Source organism: Crinia signifera, chromosome 1, assembly GCF_055691185.1.
Source record: "Crinia signifera chromosome 1, ASM5569118v1, whole genome shotgun sequence".
Taxonomy (NCBI): Eukaryota; Metazoa; Chordata; class Amphibia; order Anura; family Myobatrachidae; genus Crinia; species Crinia signifera.
This window is the reverse complement of record NC_139217.1, coordinates 260,546,939-260,570,316: the sequence shown is the minus strand read 5'-3', so window position 1 is coordinate 260,570,316 and position 23,378 is coordinate 260,546,939. Positions and strand designations below refer to the sequence as shown.

Here is a 23,378-nt window from a genome sequence, read left to right as displayed (position 1 = left end):
GATTTTCTTCCACAAGTACCCCTATGGATTTCTTCGGATCCTGGAGCCACGGACTCTGGAGGCCCGGACCCCGGATCCTGCAGCCCCGGACCCCGGGACCTACCTACGGGCTCAAGATAGGCAAGTATCAGTATGTGTGTGTATTAAACTTTTATTTTTCATGGTTGTCAGTGTGTTTATTTAACTATTTATTTTATTGTGGAACTACAAGTGCCAGCGGGCCCTTTAATGCCCAGCATGCTGGGACTTGTGGTTCTCCAAGTCCCCGCATGTGGGGTGGCTTGCTGGGACTCATAGTTCCAAAGCATAAGACAATAGTTTATTCTATTTTTTTTTACACCATTTAATCAGCCCGGTGACCACCGCTCCAGGGTCACCGGGGACAGCACCAGGCTTCAGCCTGGTCAGGTAAGTCCTGGAGAGGGGGGGGGGGGGCTTTATTGGTGGGGTCCCCATTTCAGTCACAGGGCTGAATGTTTTGGCTGGGGGGACTTGTATAAAAAGTATCTCCCTGGCTGTGGCATTACCCTGCTGGCTGGTTGGGCCTGGGGCAGGTTCTTAGAATAGGGGGAACCCCTAGTCATTTTGTCCCCCATATTTTGGGAACCAGGGGCTGTTTAAAAAAAAAAAAAAGGCCCTATTTGCCGGATTTCCTGATTTTTTTAATACCAGTCCCGGGTCTTTCAGCCTGGTGCTGGTTACGGCAGTGAGGGGGGACCCCATGATGTTTTTTTTTTTTAACGGGTAGAGTGAATACCACTTTCCCACTGCCAAATAACAGCTTTTAAACGGGTAAAACACTGCTTTTTACCCGTTTAACAAATACCGGTATTTTTAAATGGGTAGAGCTGCAGTGGGATTGCTCCAGGTTGCTTTACCCATTTAGCAAAGGCCAAAAAAACTGTAATTTACCATTTAAGAGCTGCAGTGGGAGAGGGGTATTATGCTCACTTAGGAATAAATGAACAAAATACTTTACCTGGAAAATCTTCAGGCTCAAAAACAGACTCCTGAAGAGTTCCAAATGAAGGTGTGGGATAGGTGCGGCATCCAGAATTTGTATCACAGCTGCAAGGAAAGCAATGACAAAATAATTTACAGACCATATCGGAGGATACCAATCAGGAGGAGAGAGAATTAATAAGGTCTGTATGGAAAACATGCTAATAATTCTCCCTCAGCTCCCGATTATTCAAATTTCCATAGATTTCAATTTTTTCCTATTTTATAGAACTTAAATTACGATGCCACATAGGAAGTGGGACAAGGGATCTACAGCAAAAAGGTCGACAACCATTAGTTCGATGAGCAAAAAGGTCGGCAACCATTAGTTCGACATGGGGGTTTTCACTGTTTCTTTTACCTGAATGCCGACACAGTCGACATGGACACAGTTTAATGTGCACCGCATCCACTCGCATCACTCACATTGCTTCGGGCACAGTGCCTAGCTATGCTTGGCATGCTATTTTATTCTCCCACCATGCCCTAGTGGATGGTAGACCAAGAAATAAATATATATATATATATATATATATATATATATATATATATATATATATATATATATATATATATATATTAATAATAATAATAATTTGGCCAGTATTCCGCAGGTCTGTCCAGCAACCACTACACGGCTGGACCATCGCCACGTACACAAAGAGATATGGTTGCTCAGCACCCATATCCTCAGCGATTCTGGCTAGAATTGCTCCATGTGGGTTATGCTGCAATTACTGTAAAATCTTACTTTTGGCATCCCCAATATCAACTTCAGGTCAGTGTTGAAATTAAGATTATACTGTGGGGGGCCGGGACTGCAAATACTAACTAAACATAATATGAGGTGCTACTATGCAGAAACTTGTAGTTCCACACAGAAAAAAAGCAAATGCACACTCTAAATACTTAACACTGCTATTCAATAATTATGCTAATAAATATAGAATCGTAATTGAATCGTAATAGACCAGAGTAAATTTGTATAGCATAAAAAAGGTCGTTTAGCCACGTATTTACAAAGTAATTCATACAAGGAAAACTCCTTTATATGTAAATACACGGTTAAACAACCTTATACGAATTGAATAGTATGCAAATATATGAATAAACATAATTTTTCCTTTTAATTAGATAATTGTAAAATATTAATTTCTATTTTGTTTGTGTATATTCACTTTTTTACTGTTAAAACTGAAAAAATGCTACTCCGTTTCTGTGTTTATGGTGCAGGAAAACAAAAAAACAAAAACATAATTTATGAGGATTCTATCCTGTTTTGTCATAATCCTGAGTGGAACTGTATGAGTGTAAAAATTTAGATAAGTGTATAATATATGTATATATTTTTACTAAAAGTATGGACAATAATTACTTAAAGACTAGCAATTTGTTTTGTCTACAACATTATGAGCGCCTGTTCTTTAGATCCATTGGCTGGTATGGATGATGCAAAAAGGGGCTGCTTTTAACCATTTACAGTTTTTAACCTCAGCGCATTGATGGCTTGTTATGTATACATGCACACAAATACATATAAAAGCACATCTATACATACATACATACCAAATTTAAGTCGAAAGTAATTGATGGCCTGCATAGCAATGTACTATGCACAAATATTCGGGACGGTTTAGTCGTATCAAACAGTAGTGCCCCGTACCCACTACGATATACTGCACCACTGATATTGTTAACAATATCTGCGGTGCCTGAAAGAAATGACCAGACGGGTAAATACTGTACAATATAGTTAACGATATTGTTCAGGGCATCATCAGGACCCCAGCTGAACATGCAGTCACAGATGATATTGTCAGATTTGACTGCATCTTCAGACGCTAGAACATGTATAGCTAATATAGTTAAAAACTGATAGATTTGATAGATTTTACGTGCAGAATATAAGATCTATCGACGCGACATTCAACGGCGTGGCCAGCACCACGTCGAATGGTTCCTTAAAAATGAATACAATCATTCGATTTATAGGCAAGATGTGGTTGCAATCGCTCAATTGCATGGGCAGCATTAGATTTTCAGACACAGTGTGTAGCGTATACAGAATATAGTGTATAAATCTTTGCTTCCGTACATATCAGCTGTATTATACACAGAGACTGGAGGTGCTATTTGTTACCTGTGTGTTTTTTTAATTTTCAGTTACTGTATACCCTGTATTGTTCTATAGCAGGGGTGGGGAACCTTTATTCTACCAAGGGCCATTTGGATATTTATAAAATCCTTCTGGGGCCATATAAAAATTATCAATATATTCATGCGGGTATTATACACACGGGCAGCGGTATATACACATGTGGGCATTATACACACAGGCAGCGGCATATACATGTGGGCATTATACACATAGGCAGCGATATATACATGCGGGCATAATACACATGGGCAGCGGTATATACACATGTGGGCATTATAAACACAGGCAGCGGCATATACATGTGGGCATTATACACACAGACATACAGATAGTGGTAGATGCTCAATTAGTTCAGTAACATTACCCAGGTGAATGAGGGAGGGGTTAAATACTGGGTAAGTAAAACAAGACATTTTTTCCCTCAGCACACTGAGCAATGTTAGTAACCAATCTTGAACACTACATGATAATAGAATTCAGAGATATTGGTTACATATACCTGCGCAGGTGTATGCTATGCCCCCAAGCCGCGTCAAGGCTTCTCTGTATATTGAGGGTCCCTAGCGCTATATCTAGGTGCAGGGTGCGGCACCCCAAAAAACATCATAAGCTGGGAAGCCCAGCGCGGCATGCCAGTGATATACTAAGTGTTAATAATTAGTGATAAGAAGCCGAAGCTATATATAAAGAGAGAGATAAATGAATGTAATTAAAATGGGAGAGAGATAGTATTAGTGAGGGAAAAGTGTTAATAGAATGTAAGGGCATGCCGCACTAAAGCCACCCAGCCCAGGAGCACCGCACCCCACACCACCGTTACCCTAAATTGGGTCTACGATTAACCAGCAAGGAGCCACATGATAATGGTTCCTTCTTGATATATCCAAACTAAGAGCTACCTACTGTACCTTGGAGCAACCCCAGACTACTCCATGTGGCATATCAGGACCCACATCTCCTCCTAATATGGGCTCCCTTCTGCCTCTAACAACATACATACAGATAGTGGTAGATGCTCAATTAGTTCACTAGTATCACTAATTATTAACACTTAGTATATCACTGGCATGCCGCGCTGGGCTTCCCAGCTTATGATGTTTTTTGGGGTGCCGCACCCTGCACCTAGATATAGCGCTAGGGACCCCCAATATACAGAGAAGCCTTGACGCGGCTTGGGGGCATAGCATACACCTGCACAGGTATATGTAACCAATATCTCTGAATTCTATTATCATGTAGTGTTCTAGATTGGTTACTAACATTGCTCAGTGTGCTGAGGGAAAAAATGTCTTGTTTTACTTACCCAGTATTTAACCCCTCCCTCATGCACCTGGGTAATGTTACTGAACTAATTGAGCATCTACCACTATCTGTATGTATGTTGTTAGAGGCAGAAGGGAGCCCATATTAGGAGGAGATGTGGGTCCTGATATGCCACATGGAGTAGTCTGGGGTTGCTCCAAGGTAGGTAGCTCTTAGTTTGGATATATCAAGTAAGGAGCCATTATCATGTGGCTCCTTGCTGGTTAATCGTAGACCCAATTTAGGGTAACGGTGGTGTGGGGTGCGGTGCTCCTGGACTGGATGGGCTGGGTGGCTTTAGTGCGGCATGCCCTTACATTCTATTAACACTTTTCCCTCACTAATACTATCTTTCTCCCATTTTAATTACATTCATTTATCTCTCTCTCTTTATATATAGCTTCGGCTTCTTATCACTAATTATCAACACTTAGTATATCACTGGCATGCCGCGCTGGGCTTCCCAGCTTATGATGTTTTTTGGGGTGCCGCACCCTGCACCTAGATTTAGCGCTAGGGACCCCCAATATACAGAGAAGCCTTGACGCGGCTTGGGGGCATAGCATACACCTGCGCAGGTATATGTAACCAATATCTCTGAATTCTATTATCATGTAGTGTTCAAGATTGGTTACTAACATTGCTCATTATACACACAGGCAGCGATATATACATGTGGGCATTATACACACAGGCAGCGATATATACATGCGGGCATTATACACATGGGCAGCGGTATATACAGGTGGGCATTATACACACGGGCAGCAGTATATACCTGCGGGCATTATACACATTGGCAGTGGCATATACATGTGGGCATTATACACACAGGCAGTGATATATACATGCGGGCATTATACACATGGGCAGCGGCACATACATGCGGGCATTATACACATGGGTAGCGGCACATACATATGGGCATTATACACATGGGCAGCGGCATATACATGTGGGCATTATACATACGGACACACGGGCAGTAGCATATGCATGTGGGCATTATACATATACAGACACACGGGCAGCGGCACATACATGTGGGCATTATACATACGGACACACAGGCAGCGGCATATACATGTGGGCATTATACACACGGACACATGGGCAGCGGCATATACATGTGGGCATTATACGTATGGACACACGGGCAGCGGCATATACATGTGGGCATTATACACACGGACACATGGGCAGCGGCACATACATGTGGGCATTATACATACGGACACACAGGCAGCGGCATATACATGTGGGCATTATACACACGTACAGATGGGCAGCGGCAGTGTGGAGAAAGTGACAGTGTCACCCCCAAACAGGTTTACAGTATGTGATTTTGTCTGATTATGATAATCAGACATAATCACATAAACCTGTTTGGGGGTGAATATCCAGGGGTAAATGACAACCCCTGGATCTCTGAGTCACTGGGGAAGGGAGTAGTTGGGTGAGAGGAGCGGCACAAGAGCAGCAGCATTTACTTTTTTTACCGTTTTGTCTCCGGCAGAGTCCAGCTGATGGAGGCTGCTGCTGGGGCTGATGCTCCCACCCATGCAGTGCATGGCGGGCGCATCACAATAATCGCTTGAGTCCGACTCCATACTGCCCACAGGGATTGGCTGGCGCATCACCTCCCACGGCCGCAGTGATTGGCCGGCCGGCGCGTCTGCTGCATTGCTCTCCTCGTATCCGGGTGGGCGGCCTGCGCATCACCTCCAACTGGAGGGTACTGCATTCATGTTGGCGAGCAGGCAGGCGGGCCGGGCAAACTGGGTGCGGGGGCCGTATCCGGCCCGCGTGCCGGAGGTTCCCCACCCCTGTTCTATAGGTACAGCGCTGCAAACCACTAGTTGCAGTTATAAATAACATATAATAATTATAATAAATCAAAAAGAGCCAGTTTGCAAAAGCTCTGTGGACAACCGTGTCTTGTTAATGTGCAATGCCAGGAAAATGCTTAGACTGGTTCAAGCTAATATTTGTATATAACCTGTGGTCCTCCAGCTGTTGGAGTGTGGAATTACACATCCATGTACGCCCTGCAATACCTTTGATAATAATAATAATAATAAATATATAGCGCACACATATTCCAAGGCGCTTTACAAATAATTTTTGAACATTCACCTTAGTCCTTGCCCTAGTGGAACTTCCAATATATGAATTGATGAAGTGTCATTATGGGGAAGAAGGGCATAGGTGAATCTAGGGGGTGGTCCGGGGGTGCACCGGACCACCCATTAGACAGCCTGGCTGATCATGTCCAGTGCAAGCATCCGCTGGGCACTGCACGCTGCACTGGGTTCCCGCTCATTAGATATGTACAAGTGGTGTCCCGCTCAGGCAGCAGTGAACATATTTAATGAGCGGGGACCCAGCGCTGTGCATATTCACTGCATCCGGCCCCAGTGACAGCCATCACAGCTGCCTGTGTGAAGGAAGCTGGCTCAATATGAGCAGCTGCTGCCTACGCCGGAAGTAGCTGGTGTGCAGGCTGCAGTTAAGAAGACCCAGCCATGGTAGATATACTGCCTTCCCCTCCCTCGCCTGTCAGGAGTCTGCCTGCCCGACGCAAGCCTGCTGCCTGACACCCACCGCACTGCCCGCCAGGGGAAGAAGAGGAACAGGGGAGATGGGTTAACAGAAAGGTGAAAGGGGGAAGGAAAGGTGCATGGGGACAGAGGTTCAGGGGGGACTGAGAGGTACAGAGGGATGGAGTGGTGCAGGGGGATCATAGAGATGCAATGAAGATGGGGGCTCACGCATATATATAGAAATTCATGGCCAGCAGCTCATAGAGCCCTAAGCATGCTCTCACAGGGGCGAAACAAATGGGGTAGTGTCTTGCAGGAGTGTCACCCCGCTAAGCCACACCCCTTCACGGACCACCCATTACCAAATTTCTAGATTTGCCTATGAAGAAGGTGTATCAGCGCACATATACTGCTTCTCCCCCACGTATGAAGGCGTCGGTGTGTGCTAAATGACATTATATAGCAGGCCGATCTGCAGGGGGAATGTCTGCTTCGCCAGCATTAGGGTGGCGAAGCCCTATTTCAACAGCAGGGACATCACTGGCTCTGGGCAGCGCTGGAGATCTCGGGTGAGTAGCAAGATCCCGCACATGCCCAGTCCAACCAGCCGGGGATAAGGAAACAGCGTGTCAGTGTGAACTGATGCGCTGTCTCCTCAAGGGGACATCGCCGGAGTTTGCTACATCTCGTCAGTGTCCCGTCCTGCTTCACCTCGTTAATGAGTACCCAGATGAAACCCACGAAGTACGGGGAGTATATACAAACTCCGCACAGTTAGGGCCATGGTGGGAAATTAGGGATACAGTGCTAAAGGGCTTACCAATACCAAATAGAAGTTTTGCTCTACAAGCAAGGGCAAATAATATAGGCCCTTATTCTGGTTGGTGCGGTAAAATCCGTGTGCGTTCGGGCCGCCGATGTTTTGTGTCTGCACATGTGCAGAGGCGTCTCTGCGCATGTGCGAACAGGGCGTACGGCCAAATCCCGCATGAAATGCTAACACTCCGAACAGGGGGTGGAGAGGGGCGTGAAAGGCTATTTGGGCTTATTACCATATGCATACGCCCCCGCGTTTCATGGGCGTTCCCATGCAAACGCTGGGCGTACGCATGGTAATGCGGCCGTGACGCACGTGTAGGGGGCGGACATATGACATCGCCGGATGTCAGCTGCCCGCCCAGATCCCTGCTTTTACACGGAAACATGTCCGTGTGGTCTGAGGTTGCGGGAGCTGGTGGAGCATTCGGTCCTGCATTCGATGGTCTGCGACCATCGAATGATGGAGGAGGTTCTCTTAGATGGAGGAGGCGTATTCCATGAAAAATACACGTGCGGTCCGTTCGGCCAGCTTCTTACCGCGTACGGACGGAGATGGCGATCCGTATGGAAGGCGGGGTTTCGCACGCACGGTCCTGGCCGCATATTCGGATCCAGCCGCACCGATCAGAATAAGACCCATAGTGACCACTGAGTGCAATGTGATGCTATAATGTATTTTTCCTAATATCACTTGATAATGTTGCTGCTATAAATCAATATTAATAAAGCATTACAATATATACAGTTAGCAAAATGTATAACAAAATAAAAATAGCATTAAAGTACAGAGGTAATAGACGCACCTGCTGGATTCAGAGGACGGAGATGCATTGTGGAAACCCAGAGCGGATTTATCTATACAAAAATATACACAGCATGTATGGTATTATGAAGGGTTCGTGACAAATGAAAGACTGATTAAGACCAGTTTAGTTCGACTTACCTGTCTGACAGAGCATTTGTGTATCTCCTGGTGCAGTACCAGCACCTATCATTGTTCCTTAATTTAATGAAAACGTTTGCATTATTTAAGATAGATTCCAAGGTAAGCATAAGAGAAGATGTGAGGATATAACTAGCTAAAATGGTCAAAATGGATGGATGGATGGATGAATCGTAGTAAGAGAGAAAGTAGTAAGAGATGAACTCACGCATTGTCTGCCGCCGCACAGATACCTGCAAGGCAAAATCATGACACTATTATACTAATTAAATAGTACACAGACCTATTAACTACAGTTTATAGTAATGAAAGATCTAGTTATATTTGCCAAAACTAAAGAATGAGGAATGATGTCCCACTCTTCTAAAGTGGCAGAGAATCTTCCATTACCACTGCTGCAGGGGGCTGTATAAGGCTGCCCACAGTCTCCCGAAGTCTTTTCATTTCAGCTTCCTCATCTTCCCCTCTCTCTCCACTCTGTGGGGGTTTTATCTGAATCCGGAAACGGCGGGGCTCTTCATCATCATCATCAAAATCAGAGTCGCTGGAGGAGCAGCAAGCAACAGAGGGGTCTCCTGTTTTGCCGTTAAGGATTTAGTTATAGCAGATAATTTGTTCAAAATAAACTAGTGAAGTGTACACAAAGGGTGAGATTTAATAGGATGAGAGATTCAGAAAGTGAGACATTTGGTAAGAAATCTCCAGTTTTTTTAAAGCGGCAATCATTTACACTGCTAAACCAGTTTGATTTTGAAGTGTAAATGATTGCCGCTTTTAAAAAAACTGGAGATTTCTCACCAAATCTCTCATTTTCTGAATCTCTCATCCCATTAAATCTCACCCAAAGTGTTGTATCTCCCCCACGCCCTTGCTCGTACTACATATTGGATATACCATTTTTTTATTCAATTAGGCCCAATACCACAAAAAGGAGCTTGTAACCTGACTTTTCCTCACACAACCAACACACATTAACTTATAAATTTCAGGATACAGTAAGTGCTTGGAGTATGCATTAGTGGTGGCTGCAATAAGGGCAAAACAACTTACCTTGGTTTTTTATTCAAGCCTAATGATGCTCAAATAGAAATCCATTATACAGGTAAATACAGCTGGACATCCTGGGCCAATTCTGCAATATAGATATCAGTTTGAAGTACAAACCCCACCCAAATCTAACTCTCTCTGCACATGTTACATCTTCCCCACCTGCAGTTCACATGGTTTTGTTCATAAGAGAGAATTTGCTTTTGCAAGTGAACCAGAATCAGGACTTTTTTTTCGCTCAAACATTTTCAAGGTTGAAGAACCAAAAATCATTTTTCCAGTTGTATGATGTGTTTCTCAGTTATCATTTGACCATGGGATGGTTAACTAAATTATATTTTCTGTGTAATGCATACTTTTATCATCCAGATCTTAAATATACTTGTTTTAGAACGTTTTTTTCTTTAAAGTTGTTGTATTAATGGAATAGTGCTTTTCATATCCTATTTACACTTGCCTACCCAGCATGCTCTGGTGTAGTACACGGCACCCAAAATCATCAAAAAACAGCCCCAAAACAGCCATACCAGCACTGCAAACACATTTTACAGCCCCAGCCAACACATTGGCAAAAACAAGGACAGCACCCCAAAAGACCAGATGGCACCCAAAATCATAAAAAAACACCTATGCAGCCCCAAAAAAGCCTTACCAGCACTGCAAACAGGTTTAAGAGCCCCAGCCTAGACATTGTAATTGGCAGTTTTAAACAACCAACTCTATCTCTCCCCCCCCCCCCCCAATACAAATAAAATATCCCCACCCCAAATTAATAAAAAAAAAAATCTATTAAAATTAACAAAGTTGAAAAAACAATAATAAAAAAAAAAATAGGGGTACCTCAAATTTAAAAATCCATATTCCAAATTTATGCGGTGCTCTTCCCTCGTTTGCCACTCCTTGCACCACATAGACCGCGGTGCTCCGTGTCAATGGATCGTTGAATGAAAAAAAAAAAATTATGGGGGGTGCACAACAGCGCTCCGCGTATTCCCAAAATGGTGGGTAAACTATGCAGTACACTTCCTTATATAGTAAACGGGCGAGCCAGGGAAGCAAAAACGAAACGCCCAGTTTTCACTTCATTGGTTAGTTTGTGCATGTAGGCGTTTCGCTAAAACAAAACTTTGAATACACAAAAGAATCGAAATCAGGACTCACTTTAGTGTCCCGAAAGAAGTGAAAGGGGCGAAAAATCTTTAACAAATGCATTTTCACATTGAATGTGGGCCATAGGCCAAAGTAAGGCCACAAGACATCAGGCAGACTTGTACGGAACTGTAATTCCCAAGCTATCACATGGTATCTAAATTATAGGGCGACCTACTGTATATTACTTAGCCAGTCAATAGGTCAACCCAATATAAAATCGATATGCAATAGGTTAACAGAGACAAAAGGTCGACAGGTTCAAATAGTTGACATGCCAATGATTAACTCGTGCATCCTTTGCCATTCTTGTGGAGTACGAATGGGAAATGTAATCTGTGCCTTGCACAGCAATAGTTAAGTGACGCACCTTGCCCAAAGCATGGTAAGGGAGAACGATGCACCAATCAGGGTCACATGTGGTCAAACACATTTATATCCAAAATAAGATAAAACTTGTGTTGATTATTTACGTCGACTATTTGTTTGCATCAACTGTTTGCATTTAACATGTCTACCTTTTGACTCGGTAAACCATATGGGTTCAACCAAGTGAACGTCTACCCCTAAAAGTTTATTGGTGCAAGGACTGATGTGAATGACTACAGCAACATACAATATGGCTGTTACTAAAAAATAAAAATGTTAGATTACCCTTATGTATAAAGAGATGATCATCATGTATATTGTCATAGCACTCATGCCAATGTAATACAGACCTGCTTTACATGAAACTAGTTTGGTTTGTACTCAAGGTTTTAATAGCATGCACTTGTAATTGCCTCACCTTTGGCATCAGACACTTTATTTTTTGGAAACTACATTTATTACCCTTCCAGCACTATTCAAAAACAAACAAAACATTCACTATACCCATAAAATGTGACTTTAAAACCTCTGCCAGCCACATACAGAACATTTCACTTTGCCAGGCTCCTCTATATACTCAGCACTGGGGGATGCTGAGTAATGCAATAAAACTGCCAGTATTGCTCTGAATACGTAACCATTGTTCCATAAGGGAACACAGTGTACAAAAGAAACATCGCCTAAAAGTACATGTTGCCCACAGCAACTCATTTATTATCAAGGAAAATATTAACCTTTAACAAGGATAATAAAGGAAAACTCCAGCTCGTGCTTACAATGTACGTCAGATTTGGATCCATTCATTTTGTGGTTCTAGAACATCACAAACAGAATATAAGCATAGGTTGATGCAGAGCTGAGCTACGCGTTAACGATGTGCTCTGCAAAGTGTTGTAAAGGCTTTTCACCACAAGAGAATAGAATAGATAATTGGTGCCTGCCCCTGGTCTCAAGAAAGACTCAGTACTAATATACTCATTTTGAAAAGGACTATAGATGTTTCCAGATACATTTATTCTCGGTGCGATACAAGTCACGTTACACAAAAGGCATCAGCTCCATGGTAGTCCTGGGTGTCTTTGCATGCACATTTCCATTAAAATTATTCTCATTAGAATCGTAAAAAACTCATGTTGACCTTTTGACCTTCCCATTGTCAACCTAATGGTCGACCGAACGCATGTCAAACTAGTGACTGCAGAGGCAGAACTCTGGGAGGCAATGGAGTCATCTGCCGCCGGGCTCCTGCTCTCAAGGGGGCACCTCTCCTCCCCTGCCATTTTAAATCCATTAATTGAAAGCCATTGATATCACTTCAGAGTTCTGAAATATGTGTTCTATCTCTCTCTATAGATATACTGTATATATGCCTGTTATATTTCATAATAGACATACAGAATATACAGTATATACTTTATATAAGGTTTTGTGTGTGTATGGGGGGGGAGGGGAATACACATCTTGCCTCCGGGCGACTGGGACGAACTTACGCCACTGAGTGACTGCATCATTTTTTGAAGCTAGATACATCTGGCTGTGAGTCTCTGAATCTGTGCACAAAGTGCTGCAATGTAGCAGCTGCAGCTTTTTTCCAATATACAATATACAAGTGTCATATTAAAATAATCAGAACCGTCTTGTGTGCCTTTGCTGTATTGTGTTGTGACCAAGATGTATTTTCTGCAAAAAAAGGATGCCCGGTGTTAGCAAAATTGCACGGGACTTGGCAGCTCACTCACAACCAGCGCCTCACACTGCATGGCGTATTGCAGCTTGATGTGTGAGGACACATCTGTATGTAAAAAAAATAAAAAAACACACATGTTCTAGTACAGCCTTATTTGTGGCTAACTGAAGCTGCCCCTATATGCCCCATACATTAGTCAGACTATTACTCAGGACAAGTCAGACCCATTTCCCCTTTAGCTCCCCCATCAGCTCACTGACGATTTGGCCCTTGATGTGACATTTTTGCATGTGATAAATCACATGCGAAGAGCTGCAGGCCGGGGACAGGAGAATTACAAATAAAAATTCAAAATAATGGGCTGCTGCTAATTGGCCGAGAGAGCTGCCTGAACGCCACCTGCCAGTGATACAGAGCGGAAGGGGAGCATCTCTGCAGGTAGGCACCGCTGGCAGACACCTAGAACCCATAATGTGCCGCTGAAGGCTGCACGTACGAGTTATTTTTTTTACGTGCAGCCCATCCGATCTCCAACTCTGGTCCGATGCGCGTAGGACCACCCATCGGATCAAACATCATACACATGCGATTGCCCAAACCGTCGGAATCGGTTCAAATTGGGCCCAAATCGCATTGTGTATAGGGGCCTTAAATGTTGACTCCTTTTTAAAAGCAAGAGATACAAAGTTTGAAAACAGGCTGCAATATTTCTGCAATATTTTATTTATACAGACCAAGTGGAGGGAGCACAATGCAAAAGCTCACCACAATATAAATGGAGCACAACAGGAGAAGAACCGCTTTGTGCTGCTGTAACCATCTGCTAAAGATGGTTAAAAAAAAGTACGGATTCTTACCGATTAATATGCTTTCCTCTACTCCACCATGGCAGCTGACCTATGGGTTTCCTCCTCATTAGGTAGATCTGGAAAGGAAAAAAAGACACAACACTGCACCTATATAAGGCCCGCCCCTACAAGGCTCAGTGTCTTAATTATCAAGCAAATTTTTTACAACATAGCATAACATACTTATATTACTTCATATATCCCAAGGGAGGGAATAATGCTGCCATGGTGGAGTAGAGGAAAGCGTATTACCCGGTAAGAATCCGTACTTTCCTCTACCTCCCCATGCCAGCTGACCTATGGGTAATACCACAGCAGTACACAATAATTTTTTGGGTGGGAACAATTTCAAAGCAAAACAGAAAAAAGGAAGATTTTTTTTTTTTTAAAGGATACAGGTTAGTATTCACCTATATATCTTCCAACCTCATTTTGATTGATTTTCTTAAAATCGAAGGGAGAACTAATATATGCATTTTTTTTTTTTTAAATCACTGCACTTAGTATTTTCCTACCCAGTTTTGCATCACTGGAGGATTCAATGTCCAAGCTATAATGCTTCGAGAAAGTGTGTGCTGAGGCCCAGCAAGCTGCTTTGCACAATTCCTCTAGGGACGCTGCCCCTTTCCTTGCCCAGGATGAGCCCACTGCCCTGGTTGAGTGTGCTCAACTCTACCGAGTAGAACTTCATCAGTCTGCCTCCGACCCTATCCTTGGCGTCATTGTGTTTAACGGAATCCGAACCTCCCGTCTCTGCCTCTTTGGCCACGAAAGGAACTTCTTCCTCCAAACCAGGTCTTCTGTACCCTCTGCCTGGTCTATATGTCCTAGCTTCCTTGAAGTCCTGCAACTGGAATCTCTCTGTCCTGCTGAACGGCTTCTTTGAGCCTCTGTCTTGGGGAAGACACACCGACTTCCCTCCTGAGGTTTTTGATATGATGTCATCAAGGTTTTTTCCGAATAAGTATTCCCCTTGGAATGGGAGCGATATTGTTCTTAGATTGCGCATCAGCGGACCAAGATTTTAACCAGAACGCTCTTCTGGTCACAGTAGTGCTTGCATCGCATATAAATTCGACTACTTGCATGTTCTGAATGATCTTGAGCAATTTCGCCCTCTTGACTCCATCTAATAAATCGGACTCCAGGTCCTGGCACCAAGACCTTAACACTCTTGATGTTACCGCTATTGCGGATGAAGCTTTGATAGATGCCTCTAATGTAACATGTTGTTTGCGTAGGCTCATTTCCATTTTCCTCTCCATCGCGTCTTTAAACACATTGGCATCTTCTAAGGGTAAGGTGGTTTTCCTAGACAATCTGGCTATGGCTGAGTCCACTTTTGGAGCCACTTCCCACCTTTTAACCTGTTCCGCATCAAAGGGGTACATCTTATTCACTCTTAGCGGCACTGCTACTTTCTTATCTGGGTTCGCCCATTCTTCCTCTACTATCTCCTGCAGCGTTTTAGATAAAGGAAATGACTTTGTTTTTTTCTTTTTATCCTTAAACAAGAGATCCTGCAGTTTCCCTTCTTCCTGAGGATCCTCAATGTTAAGTGATTTATTAATCAATATACAGTAAGTAGATTATTTAGGAGATCTGGATTAAAGTCCAGCTCCGCTTTTTCCTGGGTTACTTCCCCTTCTTCCAACTCCTCAGGTAGATCAATGGCAGGGCCCTCACCTGGATCAGATTCCTCTGATAGAGTGTCTCTGGGCCTTTTAAGAGATATCTTTTTTTAAGTCTTCTTTGTAACGAAAGTATCAGCTAGCGATGTTCTTAGCATAGATACTAAGTCTGCCATTTGATCTTTCCTCATGATAGGAGATTTTTTACACTTTTCACACACTGCACTTTTCCACTTCTCTGGTAGAGGTGCATCGCACACCGAGCATTTTGCTGCATGCAATTTTTTTTGCTTCGGCTGAACATCCAGTTTCTCTTTACTTGACTCTGATCCTGACTTTGCCTGCTGCTTTCTATCTTCCTCCATTGCTACAGATTCTCTGTTACCAGAAAAATACTGTCAATAATGTATAGGGTAAAAACAAAAAGCTACTTCAGCAGCACAGCTGCCTGTGGAGTCTTACCCGTTTCTCTGTCTGGCACCATGGACCTCCGCAGCGTCTGCCTGTTGCAGAGCTGCCCCTTTTAACTGCTGCCGTCCTCTCTCCCCCGACTGGACGCTTGCATCCTTCCACCCGGCTCCAGCGCCCCCTGATGACCTCGGGACCTGGCGCCTTGGGGGAGATAACAACAGGGATGTCCGCTCGCTTGCACCGTGCCCGGCTATAATCCTTTGCCTTCGGCCAAGCCTCTTTGAAGAGCAGGTACTTAAGCATAGGTCCAATACACTTTTATCCGCTACTGCACTAGGCAGAGGGTTGCCAGATCTTGTATCCCTGCTACACTCGGTAGCGGGAGACCCCTATCTTCAAAGTCTAAACCCCTAATTGCACTAGGCAGTGGGGAAGGCTGCAGCATCCTGCAGGGTAAGCCTCCTCTACCTGGAAAGGAAAAAAAAAATGAGCCTTGTAGGGGCGGGCCTTATATAGGGGCAGTGTTGTGTCTTTTAAAAATAAAAATTCCTTTCCAGATCTACCTAATGAGGAGGAAACCCATAGGTCAGCTGCCATGGGGAGGTAGAGGAAAGACAGTTTCTTGGCACAAGAGCAATACTGGATTTTATACCTTTATAATGTTTTAGCCAGTCAACAGAACAGGGGCGAGATGTGCTAAGCCTTGAAAAATCATGAAGTGGAGCGATAGTGCCAGCCAATCCGCTCCTAACTGAAATGTTCAAACGCAGCCTGTAGCATGACAGTTAGGAGCTGATTGGCCAATTCGATTTTTCCCCACTTTATCATTTTTAGGATTAGCACATCTGGCACCTGACCGTTCAGAAACTATGGACTTGCAATATGGTAGCAGAAAAATAATTGTACATCATTAAGTACATTTAAATGTTGTGTTTTTTAGCATACAATAGTTTTGAATGTCTTTGTAACAGGAATGAATTGTGTTGAATAAACAAATAAGTTAGTAAAAATGAGCTTAGCTGTTTAAATGCTTTTATCAAAATGTGAACCAATACTTCTTTCTAAATATATTCAGATACTGGCAATAAGGGGACGACCATTGTCCTTGCTCAAATTCATTTAGTACATTATGTGTTTTGCATACAGATGAATGGTCAGTACTGTACTTGCTATAAATGTCCAGTGCACAACACTGTTTGCCGAGCTCCCGACCTTGGGACAAAAGCTGTTGTAATTATTAATTAAATAATTTCTCGCTGTGACGGCGTCAATTCTTATTCCAAGGCTATTTTGTTATGGTTTGTGATATGCTTGAAGTTTCCGGGATATCACACATGTATTCTATACCTTTTACAAGTACAGGTTGAGTATCCCTTATCCAAAATGCTCGGGACCAGGAGAATTTTGGATAACGAATTATTCCGTATTTCGGAATATTTTAATATTTCAAATGATGTATTTTGAAGTATCTTGCATTTATGCTGTATAAACACATTATATACACACAAATATATTTTATTACCACATAAAATACACAAATATATTTTATTTGTTCAAAAAACAAGGTTTCAAAACGGGAAACAAAATGTGTGTACTCTCTCAGCACTGAATTTGAATGCCAAGCAATCATTGTCTTGCACATATATAGTGCCAGTTACATATCATGTCCCCAGTGATGCTGTTACAAATGTCCCCAGTGAGTTTTTAGCAAAAAATACAAAAAAAATTCACTTTCTGGAATGTCTGGTTTTCGGAATAATTCGGATAACGGATATTCGGATACGGGATACTCGACCTGTATAATATTGCTTAATGTATGCATTTTTGGAATACAATATGGAAGGAGAAAAAAAAAAGGGGGGAACTTTCCAGAAGTCTTAAAATTTTTAGCTAAAAATCATAAAATGTATTCTAATTTATGCTGTTCTATTCCAGTAAATACAAAGTTATGAAAAAAAGCTTAAAATAATTAAATACCCATGTGATCTGGGCACCAATTAATTTTCAAATATCATCATTAATTACATTTATAAAATATAGAGTCATACCCAAAGACAGTGAAATGCACTGTGTACCACAGATAGAAATGCAGCAAAAAACTTGGGACTGTCACAATTTCTATAAATTCAGTGTGCGTCTCAATTTGCAGGTTCCATTGCTGCATTTCTATCTGTGGTACACAGTGCATTTCACGGTCTTTGGGTATAGGTCTCTGACTGGAGGCAGCTGCGGACAGTGTCCATTGGGACAGATGTCCCTATGTAAGCTGGTTAGCTTTGTCTTATTATTAGTAAGATCTGTGCTGTTATGTTACAGGTTGTGAACTGTATTCTGATGCTGTTCTTTATTTGTGTTGCTGTACGTATATATGTATTACTTTGTACAGTTTGTTGCCTTAGTAACATTTTAACTTGTTGGTGATTGTTTTTTTTGTAGATCATGTGACCGCCTCCGCGTGCCCCTGCGCTGTGTCCAGGCTGGATGACGTCATTGTCCTGCACCTCCCGGCGCCACACTAACGGGTCCTGGCTATATAGGCATGTTCATTTTTGTATGTTACTGTTTCACAAGCACCTTGATAAAGGGACAACAGAGTCCCGAAACGTTGGTATACTGACCTGCTTCCGTGTTATTTGTTTGAGTGCCGCCGCCCCCAAGTCTGCATATACTTCGGGCAGTCCCAGCTGGCTACTCTAACACACATATACATATATATATATATATATATATATATATATATATATATATATATATATATATATATATATATATATATATATATATATATATATATATTTTTTTTTTTTTTTTGAGGAGGTAGGTCGGCACTCTGGTTGACAGGGTCTAGGGACCGTGTTGCCTTCCCTAAGAGGTGATACTCAGACTAGGAAGAAAGAGGGCGGCACTCACGTTTTTTGAGGTGAAGAAACTTTAGTGCAAAAGTGTCACAAGGTCCAACATTTCGTGGCTTCTTGGATGGCAGCGGGCTCAGAGTCAGCGGCGCTACTGCATAAAGTTCTAAGAACTTTCTGCACAAAATTGGCCCACAATGGCCAGTCCAGCCCTGTATACATTTAAAGTTAATGTAGCTAAAAGGTGAAGAGTATACTGACAAATGTCATTTTTTTTATAAATAAATATTATAGCTATCTTATTACAATATAAAGATTGTCCTCACCAGGCCTTGGTATATTGCACACAATTATGTATTCTTTAGGACTCAAACATTATTCAAGGTGAGAATACATTGCTTCTTAGATCAGGGAAGAAATGTAATAGAAATAACAAAGATTTGTCTAGAGCGCTAGGGCAAACAATTATGTGCTATATATCAGCAGCCACCCAAAACCACAATCTAAATACTCAAATCGTGTTGCGCTTAATAATATAGGAAACCATAAGTAAAAACACACAATTTATTAACAAATCATAAACAAAATAAATCGATAAATAATAAACCTCCCAAAGGGTAATAAATTGAAACAAATAAATCAGAATATGCACAAGTATAACAAATCTTGGCTAATAATGAACCATGTGAATGACCTCATGTCAATATGGAACTGCTCTTGGTTAGAGTTCCTTAATTTTAGCCACAATGTAAACTGGTTGGTAGGCAATACTTTATAATATTGAATGCACATATATATCCCTTGGGTGATATTGGGGTTAATATTGCATTATGGTCGTGCGCCAATATGGATGAAGACGTTTGAAAAATATATTTTAGCCTCAATCTCTGTCATCTGAGGTGGCGGTCTGTAGCCCTTTGCTCCTAGAAGCTCGCATGGTTAGCAGAGTGCTGCCGACCGTGATAGGTGCTGCTCTGAGTGGCTATTTGAGCACAGGAATCGAGCGGAACCGCTCTGCTAGCAATGCAAGAACATTCACATGGTTCATTATTAACCAATATTTGTGATAACTTGCATATTATGCTTTATTTGTTTTAATTTATTACCCCCAGGAGGTTTATTATTTAGATTTATTTACTTTGTTTATGATTTGTTAATAAATTGTGAGTTTTTACTTATTGTTTTCTATATTATTAAGCGCCACACAATTTGAGTAGGTGAAATGTAATAGGGTGCGAATTTTTAGAAAGAGTCAGAAATCACTTTGTTAGTAATGGGCATGTGCGATTTTTAGAAAAGGTGACATTTTTAGTAACCGGAATGTGCGCTTTATTACAACAGCTTGGGGTCCCCCCCCTCAGTATAACCAACCCTGGGCTCTTTGAGCCGGTCCTGGTTTCCAAAATATGGCAGAAAAAGTCATGGGGCCAAATATAATAGGGTGAGAGTTTCAGAAAGTGGGAGATTTTGGGAGAGTTTTCCCATGTTTTTTAAAGCAGCAATCAATTACACTGCAAAACCAGTTGATTTTGCCATGTAATTGATTGCTGCTTTAAAAAACATGGGAAAACTCTCCCAAAATCTCTCACTTTCTGAAACTCTCACCCTATTACATTTGGCCCATGGAGTCCCCCGTATTCAAGAAACCAGCACTGAGCTCTTGGTCCAGTCCTGGTTCCAAAAATACAGGGACAAAAAAAAGGGTATGGATCATTGGATAGACAGCAACTAGGTCGACACCACTCGATCGACATGCGTGGTGAAGGATGTCATGACTGAAGGCCGACATGATCATTAGGTCGACAGTCAAAAGGTCCACATGGGGGTTTTTCAGGGGTTTTTTTTCCCGAATGATGACACAGTCAACATGGACACTAAAAAAGTGCACCGGGTCCCCTCGCATGGCTCGCCATGCTTTGGGCACACTATTTTATTCTCCCACCATGCCCTAGAGCAGTGGTTCTTAACCTAGGTCCCCAGGATTCCCCAAGAGTGCACATTTTCCAGGTCACCAGTGCGCTCATTATTTACGGACACATTTTCAAAGATCACAGATGGAGCTAATTACGTCATCTGTGATTCTGTGTGCAGACCTGCAAAACATGCACTGTTAGTGGGTCCTGAGGACGGAGGTTGAGAACCACTGCCTTAGAGGATGGTAGGGCATGAAATACCGCCTGTCAGCACATGTCGAAGTGAAAAACCCCATGTCAACCTTTTGACTGTCGAACTAAAGACCCGGTCAAATTAACCCCATGTCGATGTTGTTGTAGACCTAGCGCCCATATCCCAAAAAGACTCATATTTTGGGACCAACACCGGGCACCAACAGCCAGCGATGTCATGCCACAGCCAAGGGATACTTTTTACGCAAGGTCCCCCAGCCAAAACATGAACACCCTGGCTGTTCAGCCCTGGACAGCGTGCTCAATAAAGGGCTCGCCCCCAGGCATAACCCTTCCAGGGCTGGCGCCTGGGGCAGTCCCAGGCGTCCCTGGGCAGTGGACGCCAGGCTGATAATTTTGTGGTAAAAAAAATAATAATAATTACATTGTTAGTAAAAGATAGCACTCAGAAGGGCGTTTACTATATCCTCTAGTGTGTACACTCAACATTATTAAAGATGAACGAACATCATTAACCACCCCCTCCCTCATCTGAAAAGTTCAGACAAAGGAGGACCTCATTAAAGTGAGCCATGTTGCAGGCCAAAATTGGCAAGTGTGTATGCACTTGTCGATATCGGCACCCCGCCGCCAATACTGCTGTGTATACACATCACCTAGTGTGTGCCCGCGTTAACTCTTTGATTCTATCATGATACCAAACTTGAATCAGTATTCCCCTGGTAAGTGGAAAAAAACCCATAAGAAAAGTGGTATTTATTTCACCCTGTGGCAGGGAGCCGGGACTCACACTTAACCTACCCAGTTCATGTCTGTTCACTATAGTTAAGCTCAACACTACCTTATTTGGTCCCTGCTGAATTTACCAAGCCTGGTACTTTGACTCTACTTTTACTATATAGAAATTAGGAACAGTGAGGGTTGCATTCATCCATTGAAGCTGATCACTAGTGGACTAGGCATTTGGCTACCTTAAGAGAACAATAGTTACCCCATTTACCAGAGTTTCACTGAATTTCTTCACTTTGAGAACTTCAGAACACTGGGTAGATAGATATCTACAGTATCTACACCTTCTGCGTGCTCTTTCAATGCTTTGGGTACTTGTGTATTTACATGGCGCCCGATTTAATCTAAATCGCAATCCGATATCGCATTTGATTTATCGGCCGATTTGCGTCCGATTTGATCTGCGATGCGATTTTGCGTCCGATTTTTTGCAGATTTTCGGCTATTTCCTGCTGATTTGCATGTTATTCCATCCTTGCACACCCCCAGGTACTATGCGATGGTATGCGATGTGATTTTCGGGAAAATGCCCCTGATTGTACAATTAAATATCGCATAGCAACGCATGCCAGCAAGTGGCATGCGATGCGATGTGATTCGCAATGTTAAATGCACCCCCATTGTTAACGCCACCCCCACTATCAACATCAACCCGAAGCGTGGCGAGCGCAGCGAGCCCGCGAGGGGCGGCGGTACGCGTCCTCCGACCTTTTCATACCCCCACTATCCATGTCGGCGTGGAGTTGATTTTAGATAGTGTGGCGAGCGCAGCGAGCCCGAAGCGTGGCGAGCCCCGCGAGGGAAAGCGGATTACATTACATTCCGCGTCCCCTCGCCACGCTTCAGGCTCGGTGGCTCGCTGCGCTCGCCACACTGTCTAAAATCAACTCCACGCCGACGTGGATAGTGGGGGTATGAAAAGGTCGGAGGACGCGTACCGCCGCCCCTCGCGGCCTCACTGCGCTCACCACGCTTCGGGTTGGCGTTGATAGTGGGGGTGGCGTTAACCCATCAGGGTGATTGTACAATTACAAATCGAATCGCTTCACATGCATCGCATGGCATGCATCACATGCCACTATATTGCATGCGATGCACTACGATGGAGATCGGGGGTGTGCAAGGTGTGCAATGATGGAACAGCATGCAAATCGGCCTGAAAAAGTGAAAAATCGGTCGAAAATCGACCGCAAAATCGCATCCGATTTTTCCATGCGATTTACGGCCGATTTCGTGGGCGCCGTGATAATACACAAGTACCATGCTTTGTTTTAATTTAGCAGTTGGATTCCCCGGTTTAGCCTCGCAGTGTCCTGTGGACCAGCCACGAGGTTAGGAAAGGGGGGGGCAGACTACAGGAGCACAGCTAGGGCTATCCACCGGAAGGGTCCAACACGCATCCAGAATTGCTGTCAGCACACACAGTAGCCCCCAAGCCCATCTGCCCCAAGGGAGGTGAAGGAACAGGGAGGTAGCAATCACACAAGGGAAAGAGGGGGACACCTCGTGTGTTCCATATCCATATGTCGCTTTATGACCCAGACCTTCTAGCCGAACCTATTGCAAAGGTACAGATCTGACTTCCTTTACCTACATTGGCTGTTAACACTGGAGACATACTGCAGATATTGCTTACCATGTGATTACACCCTCTCCCCCAGATTTTCAACGGCCAGCAAGAACTTAACAGACGGCGTCAGAA

The 23,378-nt window shown here is 43.2% G+C and overlaps 1 protein-coding gene across 8 annotated transcripts in view; it reads right to left on the bottom strand.

The window, feature by feature from the left end:
* Window positions 1–23,378, bottom strand: part of FCHO1 (FCH and mu domain containing endocytic adaptor 1) — a 130,344-nt gene that overhangs the window by 24,933 nt on the left and 82,033 nt on the right. For all 8 annotated transcript variants that reach the window (XM_083181680.1, XM_083181652.1, XM_083181661.1 and 5 more), the window contains 5 exons: window positions 9,158–9,342; window positions 8,976–9,000; window positions 8,768–8,824; window positions 8,628–8,679; window positions 980–1,068 (listed from right to left, as the gene is read on the bottom strand). In XM_083181680.1, the coding sequence (XP_083037806.1) occupies window positions 980–1,068; window positions 8,628–8,679; window positions 8,768–8,824; window positions 8,976–9,000; window positions 9,158–9,342 (408 nt within the window). The remainder of the gene's footprint in view (window positions 1–979; window positions 1,069–8,627; window positions 8,680–8,767; window positions 8,825–8,975; window positions 9,001–9,157; window positions 9,343–23,378) is intronic.